At 40.5% G+C, this 16,061-nt stretch overlaps 1 protein-coding gene across 1 annotated transcript in view; it reads left to right on the top strand.

Annotated features, from left to right (window-relative positions):
- The first annotated feature begins 2,395 nt into the window (after nt 1-2,395).
- Nucleotides 2,396-16,061, top strand: part of WDR44 (WD repeat domain 44) — a 22,587-nt gene continuing 8,921 nt past the window's right edge. The window contains exons 1-9 of the mRNA XM_057381533.1: nt 2,396-2,513; nt 8,979-9,012; nt 11,419-11,493; nt 11,979-12,609; nt 13,201-13,331; nt 13,427-13,519; nt 14,420-14,556; nt 15,550-15,633; nt 15,951-16,057. Coding sequence (XP_057237516.1) covers nt 2,440-2,513; nt 8,979-9,012; nt 11,419-11,493; nt 11,979-12,609; nt 13,201-13,331; nt 13,427-13,519; nt 14,420-14,556; nt 15,550-15,633; nt 15,951-16,057 — 1,366 coding nt within the window. The 5' untranslated portion in view covers nt 2,396-2,439. The remainder of the gene's footprint in view (nt 2,514-8,978; nt 9,013-11,418; nt 11,494-11,978; nt 12,610-13,200; nt 13,332-13,426; nt 13,520-14,419; nt 14,557-15,549; nt 15,634-15,950; nt 16,058-16,061) is intronic.

Here is a 16,061-nt window from a genome sequence, read left to right as displayed (position 1 = left end):
GAAATGCATAGACTAATGGTTGAGCAGTACATGGAARCCAGAACACAATTCAAGTAACTCAATTGTGTATGGTTTTATATTAGCAAATCCTAGCAAAGCCACTATCTGCAATGCCAGAGAGACTGCCATTTATGAGGATTTTTACTTATGATCTCATCTTTTTCCACATGTGGGTTTGGCTTTGGGAAAACTGGGCCAGGGACAATATTGGATGTAAGTCTGAGGATTTAACAGCTCCTTACGAAGCTGATCATTGCAGTCTGTCCAAGCTAGCACATGCCACTTCCATGGCAAGGTGAGATGAGGCCTCACTGCCATCCTGGTGCTCATTCCTGGCTGTAGCCTGGGAAAGAGCTTGTGCCAGTTCTGGGGAGAAAACAGCCAKGTCACTTGTAACACTAATTATCTTCTATCTCAGGAAACTTTGTCCCTGTTACACCMGATTGTCCTCTTGCTGATCTTTAAAAGCAGCAAAGATAACAGCAGTCAGCCTGAAAATGCTGCACAGCCCCAGCAATACCCTGCAGAGGAAACAGACAGCATAATCCTGCCAGGAACAACTGCTTGTTCTGGCTCTGTCTTGGCCAGTGGGTTTCCTGATGCTCAGATAACACCTTAGTAGCCCCTATTACATTTGTCTCCATGGACAAATCAGCCTGGGCTGTGTCACTGTGGAGCTGTGGTTATAATCCACCTGTCCTAGGGGCTCTATCAGCCTCTGAAAAGCCACTCTGATGCAAAAAACAAGTGGGTTTGCAGTGGAAAGATCAAGACCACTGCAGTTAAGCTGAATTTAATCTTTCTATAAGACCTGACTAAATACCAAAATTGGGCTTTTATYTGAGTGTTCCTTAATTCTGAACTATGCAATTTCCTCTGCCTAACAAAACATGAAAGCCATGCAGCTGCCATGAGTGACAAACTGATAAACAATTCAAGATGCTTTTCAATAGCATTTTTCTCCAGTTTCAAGAGCCATCTGCCTTCCCAACTAAGGTTACATCATTACAGACTTTAATAATTTAGAGACCATCCTACTTGCTTTAATGCAATCGTCGTGTTTGGCTATCAGAGCAGGAACAGTGAGCAACGAATAACAAATCAGCAATTTTCTGTACTAATTATTTACCCAAATTCTTCAACATTGAGAGCTTAAGGTATATGCTCATTTTTCCTTATTTTTAAAAATAACCAGAAGAATTGCTCATGCATTTCCAACGTGTCTCCTTCATGTCATCCCAGCACTTCTGCTGGTTTGGCTGAGAAGCATCATGATTTTTAAAGGGAACAGGAGGATGTGGCCTYATGTCACCTGCATGTGCAAGGACAGGAGTGCATGTACATGCCYGCAGGTGCACAGCCACCTCTGTGTTGATAATTTGACAGCAGTATCTGTCTCAAACACATTAAGCCTTTACTCATTTTACAAGAATAAGAGAATAGGCAGAGTGTCAGTTTGTCTCAGTGCTTTGGGAAACTGTGCTTGTTAGAAGTCAAAAAAAGAGCTATAACTGAGCTAAGAGAGCCAAAGAGCAAGGGGGACAGGAGTTCAATGCAGAGAATGTGGAGAGAAGCCTAAACTCATGCTCAGCCTGCCACTGCAACATGTATTGATAAAGGCTTAAGTGTTTTGGCTCAGGAATAGGCACATATTGCTGAGCAAATATTAAAAGTAATGCAGGTTTCAAAGGGAAGCCTCTTTCCTTTGGGAGTTACTGTTGATCACTCATAATTAGATGGGAGATCAAAACTGACCAGAGGAACAGATGAAAATTCATTGAAGGAAAGTATGAAGAAAAATTGGTCTCAAACATTCATTACAGAAGTTAATAAGAAAAAATAGTTCAAAAAGTTCTTGTCTAGTAGACTATCTTAATTCTCTGTCACTTGATTCTATCACAGAATCCTTTGGTTGGAAAAGACCCAGGTGAGGGCCGGGCTCTTCTCCCAGGGGACCAGCGACAGGACAAAGGGACAGAGTGTTCACTTGTGCCAGGGGAGGTTTGAGTTAGACATTGGGAAGAATTTCTTCACCGAAATGGGGATTAGACATTGGAACGGGCTRCCCAGGGAGGCGGTGGRGCCGCCGTAGATGGAGATGTTTAAGACTGAACGCGGCACTCGGTGCCATGGTCAGGATGACAGGGTGCTGTTGGGCCATAGGTTGGACTCGATGATGCCGGCGATCTTTTCCAGCCCGTTTTATCCCGCCATGCCGTGGTTTCGCAGTCCCGGGCTCTGTACTCTGCCCACACGCCGCCCCTCTCCCTCAGGGAGTTGCCCGCGGCCGCCAGGGGGCGCTGCAGCGCGCGGGGGAGCCCCTCCAGCCCCGCCCCTCGGGCCCCGCGCGGGGGGGCGGGGCCGCTCTGCTCTCGCGATATCTGCGCGGCGCCGCCCGGCCCGCGGTGCCCGGAGGTGGCGGCCCGGCCCGGCCCGGCCATGGCGTCCGACAGCGACACCGAGGAGTTCTACGATGCGTCCGAGGACGTGCATCCCGCGGGCTCCCCCGCGCCGTGAGTCCGCCCTGCCCTGCCCTCCCCTCAGTGCCTCCCTCCCTGCTTCCCTCAGCGCGGCTCCGCGGTGCCCGGGCAGCYCCCGGGGGTGTGGGGGGGAAGCGGGGTCAGCGCGGGGCCGCGGCCCCTCATGACAGCTCCGGAGGGTGAGGGGAACCCAGCGGGGCTCGCTCGGCGCCCGGGGCTGCTGCGGCCGGCGGTGGCCGGGAGAGGATGAGATCATACCTGCCTTCCTGAGGCGGGCAGCGGCTGTGGTGCGGGGAGGAGACGTGGGGAGATGGAATCGGGACCGACAGAAGTAATCCCTGAAATATAATAAAAGTAACAGATTTTCCCAGGAAGGAGWAGCGAGCGAGCTTCGTCAGCAACAGGCAGCTGTTGCTGCGTGTAGAGCAACTTCGGGTGTGCTCTGTGCTCTGATTTTTGTGGTGTCTTTAATACTTTTTCTGTTTTTCATGGGGGTTGGACTAAATTATTTCCAGAGGTCCTTCCAACCCTAACAAATMTGTGATTCTSTGTCGCTTTGATGCTTCTTGCATTTAGCCAGTGTATGGTTCTGTGTAGTGAAGCTTTACCGGCGTTTTATGAAGTAGATCCCAGTGCTGCTGCCTCAGAACTAAAGCTGACACTGTGTTGTTGGTGTCAGCCAAATGTGCTCCCTCTTGTTGTAAATCTCTTTTTCTGGTTGTGTGCTGGACAGGTTMTGGCTTGTATCAGTTCTGTTTTTTTGTATAGCCTGGACCCAACCTCTGCATTATTTTACTTGGTAGGATGAGGTTTCACATGGCTTGTTTATAGAGCAATAAGATATGGATTGTGGGATCCATGCATTTGAAGCTTTGATAGTGGACTAAGGAGCTTGTTTTAATCTGCAAGTCAGTGGTCACTGGATGCCTACARCAAATGAAAGCCTAGATTTTTTTCTCCTCACCTACACATCCTGTATCAAAGTTTTTCTGAAGTTAGCTACTTAGCTGTAGCCTGGTGAAAAGCACATATTGGCATGCAATCTGCAAGATGTGATGAGCCAAATTCACGGTGGTTGTACTGAAATGAGGTTGTTTTCTCCAGCTACTTATCTTCTTCTGGGGATAGGGATCATCAAACTCTTCTCTGAGTTGCTTAAACTCAAAGTAAATTGAAAGCAGCTGAAAACTGGAAACAGCAACACCTGTTTAATAAGTTAAAGCAGCTGGARCCTCTCAGGGTGGGGACAGGAGAGGGTGAAGGTGAGGGATTTGTGTGACTAGAGGCCACRAGCAGGAAAGGGGAAGCAGACCTTTTGGAAGAAGTGAGTTGTTAAATCTGCCCAACTGCACATCCACCTTTTGCCTGATACAGATAATGCCACATGTCCTGGCTTTGCAGGTTTTCACCACCTGTATCTAAGCAGAATTTGATAATACAAAGTCACTCACTAGAAACTAAAGTGAAAGATGYTTTTAATTTCTCTACTGCTGTTCTGTAACCTGTAATGATGCATCATTGACTCGAGTCAATAGAATTCTGAGCCTGAGTCAAGTAAGGGGGTGGCATCCATGAGCTTAGTTTGCAATACAGTTACTGATCTGTAATTCGGTTTGTTATTGAATCTAACAAATAGCCTGTATTTTCTCAAAATAAGCTTTGAGGTTTATAAGAGCTAATTTCACATTTGCATTGGACACTTTTAGGAAGCAGGCTGGTAGAGTGTATTTTTTTGCATGTTGTGATGACGTTGATTTGGGACCACAAAAAAGAATCAAAACCCTGTGGCAGGAAAAGCAACTGAAAACSAGTCCAGTGCATGTTGCCCTCTGCAGTTTGGGACATTTCTTTATGCATTCAGTGTTCTGATGATCAGCAAGACCAGTTGGGAATCCTTTTTGACAGCATGTGCTATAACCTGGTTTTAGCAAAGCAGTGTAGATATATTTGCCCTCATTAAAAATGTGGGGTTTGTAACTTTTTCCCTCCCTAGACTTCATTCTATGTGGGGAACTTTAATAACTGCTGATAGAGAAACTCTGAAAGTGGTGCCAAGTGTTCACATCAACTTGCTGACTTCTTTGCTGTTTATTTGTTTTACTAATTGATCTGTAAGAGTGGAGTTTKCAAGTTGGATGTAAGCTCCCAATTCCCACTGTTAGGTCATTAAGTTACTGATGCTTGAATCCCTCTCAAGAAAAGCACCATATCCTCAAGTACATCTATAACTGGTGCTTTTTAAGAACTAATTAGCAGAAATTACAGAACTTGATGSAAAGTGTTTCTTTCAGATTAGAGTGGTCTGAGAGCACTCCTGGGGTGATGAATTCTCTAAGGTGAAGTGTGTTTGGAGATGTTTTGAGACTACTGTATCCCCTCTGGCTCAGCCTGTGTGCTTCCCTTCTGCTCTAGATCTTGCCTTTTACTTGTAATTCTGCTTTTAACAGGATGTGTGGAGAGTGTCCATCTGTTGGATAAATAAATCCAGAGTAAAGAGGGAAAAGGTAGTGTGACAGAAGATGCCYCAATTTAACCTCTGTAACTCTGCTTTAAAAGCACTATATCCATGGGAAAAATTAGAAAAAGATCCTGAAATGTACAGGCCTGAACAGTCCCAAGCAGGAGGATGTCAATTTTGAGAGAAGGAAAGTATGAAGTAAGGCACACTTGGTTAGATGCTGGCACATGACAGACCCTCTATATTTTATTCATAGGAAAAGTGATCTACTCACTGTGAAATCAAGAACTGCCAGACCTAATAGTTTGGACTTCATGTGCCTAAGAGTGGGAGGCAAGTTTGTTCCCAGTGTGCTTGTATCCTAAAAGTTGTTACGAAAAACCAAAGAGATGGTGTAGGTAATGAGAAATATCCTCTGGTACCTTTGTTTAAATTCTTGAATTGTAACTTTAGTAGTTCTGTCTTTTAGAAGTTGTCTCGATGCTCTTCCTGAAGAATCTGGTTTTCCTCTCTGTAGGAAACCAGGTAAGGTTAAGTTGTGCCTCATTGGCATGTGGGAGATGCTTGGTACAACTTTTTTGTGTGTGAGTATTTTAGCCAAGATGCAAAGCTGATCTGGGCAGCAGACAGATGGAGTGTGAAGTGTTGGTTGTGTTCAGCCCTGCAGACACAGCGTTTGCTAAGCTCCCGTGCAGGAGCCTTTCCCAGGGCAACCTGGACTGTGCATTGCAGCAGTGAATCTCTGTGGTTTTGAAGGTGTGACTGCCATGGAGAGCTGCAGGAGTAATTACAGCTTTCAGGACAGCCACGGGTTAGAGGGAACATCGTGTGCAGGGCAGTGGCGAAAGCAGTTCCTGGGCTGGCRGTTGAACCTGTATGTTCTGTACAGGGCACAGCTGCTATGTGTGCACTGCAAACCTCTTTCCATCTGCCTGCTAGCACACCTGTTGTATAACAATGTACATCCTCCCAGGAAGGCAGTCATTGTCTTTGGGATTTGCCCAAGGCCAGCATTCACATTGTTTTTTGTTTGAAGGGCTGAATGTTTTGTTTTCTGTCATAAAACCTAACAACAACATGTTGAAAGTGTGAAGCCCACTTGAAACAAGTGCTAGGCTGGAGCTACCTGATAGAATGAGAGCTTCCTGTAGTCTGGTCACTATGAGGATGAATTGCACAGTGGSATAAATAATTAAAAATAAAATTAAATAATTTAAAAATTAAAAATAAAGGCTCTTTGTGAGTTTGTTTGACTTTCAGATTAGTCAGACATCTGTTTGTGCAGGTGAAATGGGATATTTCTTTGAGTTGTGTTTAATCTTTGTAGATAACCTTGAAACCTTTCTTTGTTAAACTGGTGAAAAAGTGCTGTCATGTAAGATAATTCAGAAGTTATGTGAAATGCAGTCTAGAAGATCTGTTGCTTTCAGTTTATAAATCCCGCTGTTTAGTAAACATTCATACTAGATTAGTTTTTGCCTTATGTTTTCTGTGGCATATGTCAGTTTTCCTGTGCTTCCTGATAACCCTGTAAACTACAGACCTTTCAAAGCCAAATCAATATTTGATCTTTGGTTTGATCTTAATGTAAATGTTTTCAGACACTTTTTCAACTGTATATACTTCTTTAAAAAATGCAAGGATTTCATACACTGCTCCATAAAACTAATGGGCTTGAGGTAAAACTGGAGAGTGGAGAAGGCTGGTGAGTTCAGGTGGTTGGGAAGACAAGACTGTTCCAGAGTCATGGTGAGCTACAGAATGCTTCAGTTACTCTAACTGACTTTGTATAAATGTAGTAGCACATAACCAGTAACTGTTCACAACAAAGGGAAGAATGGTGCTGATTGACATGCAGCTCAAATCATCTCAGGCAAGCCACTGAACTTACCTGGATGTGTTATAAACTGATCTGAAAGTGGGGGTTTTGCCAGACAGTTGCGGAAGCTTTGCAGTGTTTTAAAAGCATGTAAATTCCATGGTAAAGCTTCTCCGTAATTGCATGTGTATGTTATGTCAAGTTGTCAGCATGAAGTTATGTCCAACACCTGCTAGTTCTGTAACCCTTAGCACTCGAGCAGCTTTTTCCCAAGGTAGTTGAGCAGCCTGAGAGTGGGAAATAACATCTGGTTTTGTTTAAGTTCTGATTTTCTGCAAAGTTAATTAGCTAAAGCAGTCTGAAACGGTGGCAGTGCTTTTTTGAACCTCCTATTTTGTGTAACCAGTGCAGGAATGAGTTGCCTGTACCACAAGTGAGTGGCTAATTAGTTGGAAGTGTCACTGTAGAAAACTGAAATATCTATTTGCAGTTGAGGTGTGTCTYAACCTAAAGTGTCTTCTTTAGGTTGTAAAGACTAAGCAGTGTCTTGTAAAACAAGACCCTGGCTGAAGCCTAGGCRTTAATGTTGTAATTATAAATATATTTCATTGTTAAAGTCATCTGATGGATTTAATGAACTGTGACRCATTTCTGCCACTCCTAAGGAAATCCAGGAGTTGATAGTGGAACTGAAAAGGTTTCAGTAACCAGAAATCCCACACASGCTATGATCTTTCACAGCAATGTCTCTCTTTTTTGAGAGACAAAAAAAATGTTCTTGTTTTCTTTTGTTAGTATTTTAAAATATTAGTTTTGGTCTTTTTTTGCACATCGGGGTTCAAGCCTTCTAGGAGGATTATGCTTTGAAATATTGTCACAGTTCTTGTGCACCTTTAGTGTCAATATTTGGACAGAAGCATCTCAGTGTAACTTGTTCAATTAGTTACAATGATACAGTGTTCGTGTACCAATCCACTGTACTTTCTTGTTTTCTTAGCTCTGCTGTATAAATGGTATCTTTGCGTTTTGTGGTGAAACGTTTCCACATGGTAAAGGGAAGAGCTGAAATTCTTAAAAAGTAGATGGAAATAGTTGTGAGTTTTTTCAGGGACTATTGTTCCTTAAAACGATTTTGGAGGCAGTAGAGGCAGATGAGTCTGAGATCTTGATAYTTGTCTGTATTGCTTGGTGCAAGGTGATACTCGGGGTTGCAGTGTGTCACTGATCTTCGTCGTCAGCTGGGATATGTGTACAATCTGGGTGTTCATTTGGTAATAAGCTTTTAGGGAATTAATGTGTAACATTGTCTCTGCTTGTGACTGAGAAACTGATAAAATCATAGAACAGCCCAGGATGAAAGGAACTTGGAAAAATCATCTGGCCCAACCTTTTCTTTATGTATGGTAAGATTCTGTAGTCGGAGTAAGCAGTGTGACTCAATGTTTATGTATCTTCTAGCATTCTCAAAATCCTGTGGAAGATACAAGTTCAGGATATAATGAGAGTTGACCATCCGYTAATTGACTTGACTTGACAAGAAGTAATTATTTGATACCATTCCCCTAAGATAGGTTGTTCTTTCATGTAATTAGTGAAATGAGATGCGGTGTGTGAGTGGTTGCTGATGGAAAGCCACTGTTTCACAGTGTGTATTTTGGAAAGTAGTGCACACTAGTTCTTTCCTGTTACAATGTATTTTGTCTCTATTTATACCAAATGTCCTGATTAGAAACAAGACCTTAGGTTTGCTACAGAGCCTGAAGGGCGGAGTTGCTGTGATAGTGCCAGGTCTATGGATCAGGATTCAGGCACTTGGTTTGAAGGGTACTAGAGTATTTGTGTTCCTGCTTTCTGAGAATTTTTGATTTTTTAATGTCCACCCAATGCTTGGCATGCACATGCTAATTTTAAATTCTCTGTAATGCAAAATGTTTTTAATTTTGTACTTGGAATAACAGCTGTTTGTTAGAAAAGGGTGATAGAAAGGTGCTTTCTAGAAGATTCTGCTGGCAAACTCTGAGTCTGTAGAAGCTGTGGATCTGTGTGTTGTGTACAGTTGAGAACTTTATTTGTGTGGAAGTGGTATGAAAAATATTTGCTTTGTTGCTTGTCTAAATCATCAAGTGTACATTTCCTGCAAAGGAAGGCTGTGTTATAAACTGTCTAAAACAAAGCTTACTGTCTTCAAACTCTGCCTAAGTCTCTCTTCTCTTTCTAACAGGTCACCAATAAAAGTTGGAACYCATGTAGAAAAGGTGAGTTTCTTCTTAAAATCAATCAAGTGCTTGTTGATGAAGACAGGGTTGAATATTTCCACCTAATATAGATGTGCCGCAATAGCCCTGGCATCGGCACACAAAGGAAATTACAGACTTTCCTTGCTGTAGGTAGCAATTGTGGTTGTCTTGCTATTTAGGGTATGTTACAGTGTCTTAAAGCTCATTTTACTCTGAATTGTCAATGTGCAATTTAATTAAGCTATATGTGATTACTAAGCTGCCCTCTTCCAACTGGTTTGTGAGCAGTAAGCAAGCCTCTGCAGCACCTGGGTTTTGGTCCTGWTTTATATGAAATAGTTGATTGTGCTCTCTTCTGTCTCCAAAATAAGAAAAATCTTAATGTTTGTACTTGAGAAGCCTCCCCTCTAGGTTATGTGAAGATAAAACACTATATTTAGCTTAATGAGACAGCGTTGCCACTTCCCACGCAGGTAATTGGTATTCTGTGCATGGTGACAGCGCGGCTGAATCCGGCACAYAGTGAATAGGTGAGGAGCTGGAACCTTGTGCAAATAACACTCATTTCCTGGGCTCAGAAGGGCCAAAGGTAGTGCTGTGCAACACTTTTGCCTAATGAAGGCTTGTAGTTTTGTCTGCAAAGTGTTGGGAAATCCTAGTGTTTCTGAGCTGTCAGCAGCATTTTGCTCTGAATCAATAGCATTTTAAAAGTGATACCATATCTTAGGGAAAAGAGCCTTACCCCCCATTTTGTGTTCTGTTTAATGTTCCTTTAATAATTAAAGTATTACATGTGTAACCCTTTTAAGAAATGTTGTTTTATCATTCTCATTAAACTCTGTGCAATCAATGAACTTCAAAACTAACTTTAATGTCTTCATGAATTATTAGTGATTAAATTCTCTATGTTGCTATTAGATTTTTTAATTTTTAAAAGTGTCTTTCTAAATCACTTGTTCAAAACTGACTTTCTGAAGGTGGAAAAAGTAGTAGCTTCTCTGCTTGGTATCATATCAGTTCAGTGAATGTGTGACTAATGGTAGAGTTTGTCTTGGAATGGGTAAGAAATATTTCCTAAGTCCAAAGTTTAATAGGTGTGTGAGTTTAATGTCAACAGAATTAGAAATTAATATAATGGGCTTCTGTAGGCACTGATTACACTTAAGTATTTAAGTCATCATATATTTGAAGATAGATTTTAATGATAAAGTAAAGTAGAGCTTGCATTTAGATTAGAAACACGTTATGGCAGGAGGGGGAGGGAGTGGAGAGGGAGGAAGAATTTTTCTGTAATTGCAGTTATCTCTGCACAGTATGTCATTGCATTAGGTCAGAACTCTCCAAGTTGGATGTCAGCAAGAGTTTGGGGCAGGGGGCGTTTCAAACATAATATGTTAGGATGCTCTAGAGATTCTGTTTGRTTGTCTGAGAGTCTAGAAAAAGTGTAAGGAGAAATTTCTTAGCTATCTGTACTAGACARTCACGCTAAATTAGAAAATGGCCAAATGGTTGAAAATAGCCTATTCTAGTTGGCCCTGCTTTGAGAGCTACTGGATCTCTGCAGATCCCTTCCAGCGTCAGGGATTCCATCAGATTCCACTTTAGATGCTGCTGATATGTGTGCTTATAGACAGTGTGATGTTGTGGCCYTTCATGGGACTAGATGGTCTTTAATGGGTTTTTTTTTTCCTTAACCCAAACTGTTTAGGGATTCTGATAATTCATGTAGAAGAAGAAGACATATGTTCAAGTTCTTACTAGCCTGTACTATATCCTGTGGCATAAACGACTCGTGGTTCTGAACCTGAGATTTTTCAGGAATTTATTAAAATGTTTGCTCACAAATACAGTATTTTCAGTACAGCTTATTTGRATTTCAGTAGGATCTGCATGAAGATGGCTAAAATAGACAATGTGCACTAGGAATAATTATAGAATGTAAGATTCCATGTTAGAACCTCAGAATAGTATTTGTGATCTCTTGATAGAGCTGCCTGCCTTAATTTGGAAATTTCTGAATTGTTTCTACTACACRTGGCTATTATACAGTCCTTGCATTCTTTCCCAAAAGCTGATAAAGAAAAAAGAAAATTGTTTAATATGGAATTTCCTTGCTGCAGATTATTACATGTGTTTGTATYGCTAGACTTCATGCTGCCTTCAGTTTGATTTTGGTTGAGGTTGCAGCTCTTAAATGTAGTTGCCGGTTTTGTTGCATAGTGTGCAGCCTTTCTGTGCATGACAGTGTGAAGTATTCCTCATGTGGACTGCACATTACTGTTTAAACATCTGACAGTGGTAATGTGTGAAAATGTGGCAGATTTCATGTCCTTTATGCTATTTAATTTGTTGGAGCTATATTTTTGTTAGATCATCTTGCTGAAGAAGTTACTACCATCGTTTTATGACTTTTTTTTTCTGTAGGATGTGGACAATAAACTACACAAAGCTGGAAATGAAACATTTGTACAAGAAATGAAGCAAGATGATTCAAAAGAGGTTGGTTGAATATTGCTTTGAGCTTCCACCATCACACTAAAAATATTAAATAATTTAATGATCAGTATTCATCCTGAAACTACTGTAGGTTATAATTTCATTAATGTGAGAAAGAAAGAATGTTCATCTGAAGGGTAAAAATAAAACTAAACATTCTAATAACATATTTGGGATTCACCATTGTTGAATTATTTGTGTAATTTACAGGATCATATTTAGCAGTGCAGGAGAACTTTACTGAGTGAATAGCTTTTGTTTCCTAACTTTCTCTCCGAGTATAGTAAAGAAGCCTGGAAATTAGTCACTTTATCTTTTGGATATTTCTGCATCAAGGTTCTGAACTCCTTTTTAAACAAAATGAATTTTGTATATAAAACAACTCTTCAGTGGAAGAGTTCTTGTGGCTGTTGTGCAGATTGACTGGTTTGTCTACCCCGGAAGTGGCTGCTGGTAACTGGTCGAATGGTTTTGTTTTGTTTCTCTAGATTATTGACAGTATTATAGAAGAAAGCCAGAAGGCACAACAGCTAGAGGATGATTCTTTAGCTTCTAGAGGAAATGAATTGACTGTTCCAACTTCAGATGCAAATGCTTGGATTTCTGGAGCAAGTATCATTAGTGATATYCCAGAGGTATTAGCTGCTAAAATACCATTACCAGAAGACACAAGAGAACCAGAGGATCAGAGAGTGTGTAARGACACTGAATTGGAGTCTGGGAAGCTTTTGTTTAGTTCTGAGCAACAGGAATCTCATAAACTGACAAAAGTATCAAATGCAACTGACCATAAAATGGATGAAACTGAAGCACAAGGAGAAACATCAAAAAACGAGGACATAACAGACAAGAAAGAAGCAAATAGTTTAGAAAAAGTGGCTTCAGATTTATCTACCAAAGAGCTTTGTACAACAGAAGAAATGCCCCCAGCRAAGCCACCAAGGCAGCTGACTGTAGAGCCTGACATAGTTGCCAGCACAAAGAAGCCTGTCCCTGCCCGTCCCCCACCTCCCACAAATGTTCCTCCCCCGAGACCACCYCCCCCTGCACGGCCAGCTCCACCTCCCCGGAAGAAGAAGAGTGAACTGGATTTTGAAGTGCAAAAACCTGTTTTAGAAGGCAAGTATTCTATTTTAGATGGTCTTGGTTATCTACAGGTTGCTATTTTTGTTTTGAGTGAAGGATCATTCAGTCTTGTGATTTTAGTTTAGTGGATGGGTAAAAAAATCCTTCAACAATCTTAGCTTCTTACAATGAAATTAATACCATTCTGCTTTAGAAGTGTTCCTAATTTGTAGACTTTCTTGTAAACTAACACTTTCTATTAAAATAGCTGCTACTGTAGCAAGGAGAAGTTGACTCATCAATACATAAACTAAAAAACAGTTACTTCGAATAAGATGCGTGTGGTATTTGCATAGAAATTCAAATCAAGGTGTGGACTGAGGTCTCATGTAAATGAGTAGTCCTAGGTTGCTAGGGATATCACCATTAAAAACAGTTAATAAAGCATAAGAGGCCTAGGTGTGAATCATGCCTGACCCTCCAGCTGTATATGAAATACCTAATTGTAAGTTAKATTTGGTGGYAGTTTATCTTTAAAAAATACCAAAYTGGTCAGAAGGCTGTTCAGGACTGTAACTGATGTTAGGCTTTGGTTCCTGTCTGTGGCAAGTGTTATGTTTTTCTTTCTAATAAATTTCTTTTCAGTTTCTCGCGACAGCTTTGCAGCTGCTGGTCTTTTAACTTCAAGTTCAGTGACAGAGGGTGTGCCCAAAGATTCTCAGCCTTCTTTGGATTTAGCCAGTGCAACTAGTGGAGATAAAATCGTCACTGCACAGGTATCGGGAAATGGTTATAATTTTGATAACTGTACATTTTCAATTACTTTAGTGCTACAGTCAAGRTAATGTATTCTATGTCTGCGAAATTTCAGGAAAATGGGAAAGCAGCTGATGGCCAAACAACCAATGAAGTACTTGGACCACAAAGACCCAGGTCTAATTCTGGGAGAGAGCTCACAGATGAGGTATCARTGGCTGTGATCTGTACATGGTGCACTCTGGTGCTTGTTTTGCCTGTCTGTTGAATGAWTTGGTGTAGTCACAGGTCACTCCTTGTTCTCTGAAGCACTGCATGCTGTGACCAGGAATGGAAATAGGAGTGATGGCACAGCTGGCTTTATCTGCCTAAGCACTTGGTGGCCCCTGAGTCATGTGTGGCATTAKCCTTTGGGGGTGTGAGCTGTAATGGACCTGAAATGCCATCAAGTTTGTGTTGGTAGCTATGCAAACACCTCAAAGGATTTGCATGGGTGGGAACACCAGTAAACCTGACAGTTTGTCATGTGTCTGAAAGGGGAAGGAGTCAGCAACAGGAAAATTATCTTGCTAGTACTGAAAGAATAGTTTATTCACTTAGTAATTCTGCTAATCCTGTTGATACTTGGCTTTTGTAAGTTTTTTTTTTTGTGTCTATCACTGTATAGTTTTTTTTAACTGTGGCTGTAAATGTTCCTGAGATGCTCCAAATAAACCTTTTCCTTTGTGTGGTGCTAGTTAGCTCTAAATTCCYTTTCTCTCTGCATTTTAAGATAACAGCAGTTGGAGTATCTGAAACAGGAAAACTGCAGTGTCTTTTAATTACATAATATGCTTGATATTAGCATGAAAGGTGTTAGGCAGAGGTTGATGTCTCTATAGCTGCATTTTTGATTTATGAAGTTGAAACTTGTGATACATTATTGCTCATCTGTGTATAGTGGTTGATAATGTTTGCACTAATGTGCTAATTTAAACTTTGTAAAATAAATATATAGTGAGCTACAGAATTTCCCATTAAATAATCTGTAAATTCAGTTAATTTTTTTGCTCTAGGTTTTGAAGTCTAATCAGGTTCTCTTCACTGCACATCKTTTTTTTTTCTATAGGAAATTCTAGCAAGTGTAATGATAAAAAACCTTGATACAGGTGAAGAAATACCTCTGAGTTTGGCAGAAGAAAAGTTGCCTACAGGSATTAATCCCTTGACTCTGCATATCATGAGGAGAACTAAGGAATACGTCAGGTATGAGTCATTTCAGCTCATAAGATTCTGTTGCTCTCATAGTTTTTGCATATACAGAGGCTTCTYTTATGCAAGTAAAAAGAGTCCCAATCCATCTGTCTGACTAATCTGAGTTAATTCCCAGTTCTCAATGAAGCAGGCTCTTTATTGATTTTTCTTAAGTTAACTAAAAGTTGCTGATATTGTTGGAACTTGACAAGCAAGTACATCTGAAAATCCACTGATCTGCAGTTAGTCTTTGATGTACTAAATGTTGTCATCTCTACACTGGATTAAACAGTTTATGTTCAAGTAYTGGATGTTCATGCCACCGCCTCCTGTAGCTTTTTCAGTGTTTCTCAGGAGACTTTGTTCTTCTGAAGATCTGTTGTCATTAGTACAGCTGGCTACTTTGAACTTTACCTGTTCTTAATAGAGCTTTAGACCCTTCTAATGTGTAAAACTGAGTCTATTTGTAGTCTTTGATAGAAAAACACAGGTTCTTAATGATCAGAAAATCACGTCAGTCTAGATGTTTTTTTCAAAGGCATATATGAATTTATGCATCATACAATTTTAAGTTTTTTGCATTGGTGTATTACTGAAAAGCTCACTTCTCTAGAACTCTTCTCTAAACAAACTTGTGTTTCCGAATTAACCACTGTTAATTTACTTGATCTGTGGAAAGCAAGATATGAGAAAAAGGTGGCATGTTACCAGTTCCTAGTAATTTAATGGATTTTGTCTGCTCTTAACTTTACCTTGAAGTTTGAAATTCATGGAAGGGAATGATATTCTTTGGCTCCTGCAGAGTGTACTCAGCTTTAGTATCAAGATGCCTAAGAATTTAAATACTTGTCTATCATGTGAATAACATAATGTCCATGTTTCTCCAATGTGTTACAAAGAGGAATAAAGATGAATCCTAAAATGCAGAGCCTACTTTACCAGTGTTTTGTTCAATTTAGATTCATTATGATTTACTGTTGAACAGTCTTTTCTGTATATTCCTAGCAATGATGCTGCTCAATCYGATGATGAAGACAAAATGCAGGCACAGCAAACTGACACTGATGGAGGGAGGTTAAAACAGAAAACGTAAGATACTATTTTATGTCTTTTTCCCTAGAAAGAAAAAGCAGATTTTGTTTTTCTAAGCTGAAGCTTTCATTCTGACTGCTGAACAAGTTACCTTTTAAGTAATCACTTTACAAGWGATACCTGATTTTACATAAGCCTGTAGTTCTGTGGTTGAACTGAAGATTGCATGACTGCTGTCAAATTTATTGCTTTTTTTAAAGAAGCAGTAATGAAAAAAAATGAGATTGCATTTCAGATCAAAATTATTGATTTGTAATAGCAAAAACTGAGAATTTGCCATTTTTATGATTTGAAAAGATATCCTTGCTTTTAAGGACTCAACTGAAAAAGTTCCTTGGMAAATCTGTAAAGAAAGCAAAGCACCTTGCTGAAGAATATGGTGAACGTGCTGTAAATAAGGTTAAGAGTGTCCGAGATGAAGGTAA

The sequence above is a fragment of the Malurus melanocephalus genome, unplaced genomic scaffold (genome assembly GCF_030028575.1).
Source record: "Malurus melanocephalus ecotype Western Australia unplaced genomic scaffold, MMel_1.1 scaffold_514, whole genome shotgun sequence".
In the NCBI taxonomy this organism is placed as follows: domain Eukaryota; kingdom Metazoa; phylum Chordata; class Aves; order Passeriformes; family Maluridae; genus Malurus; species Malurus melanocephalus.
Note: the sequence above shows the minus strand (reverse complement) of the source record. Positions and strands in the feature narration are given on the sequence as shown.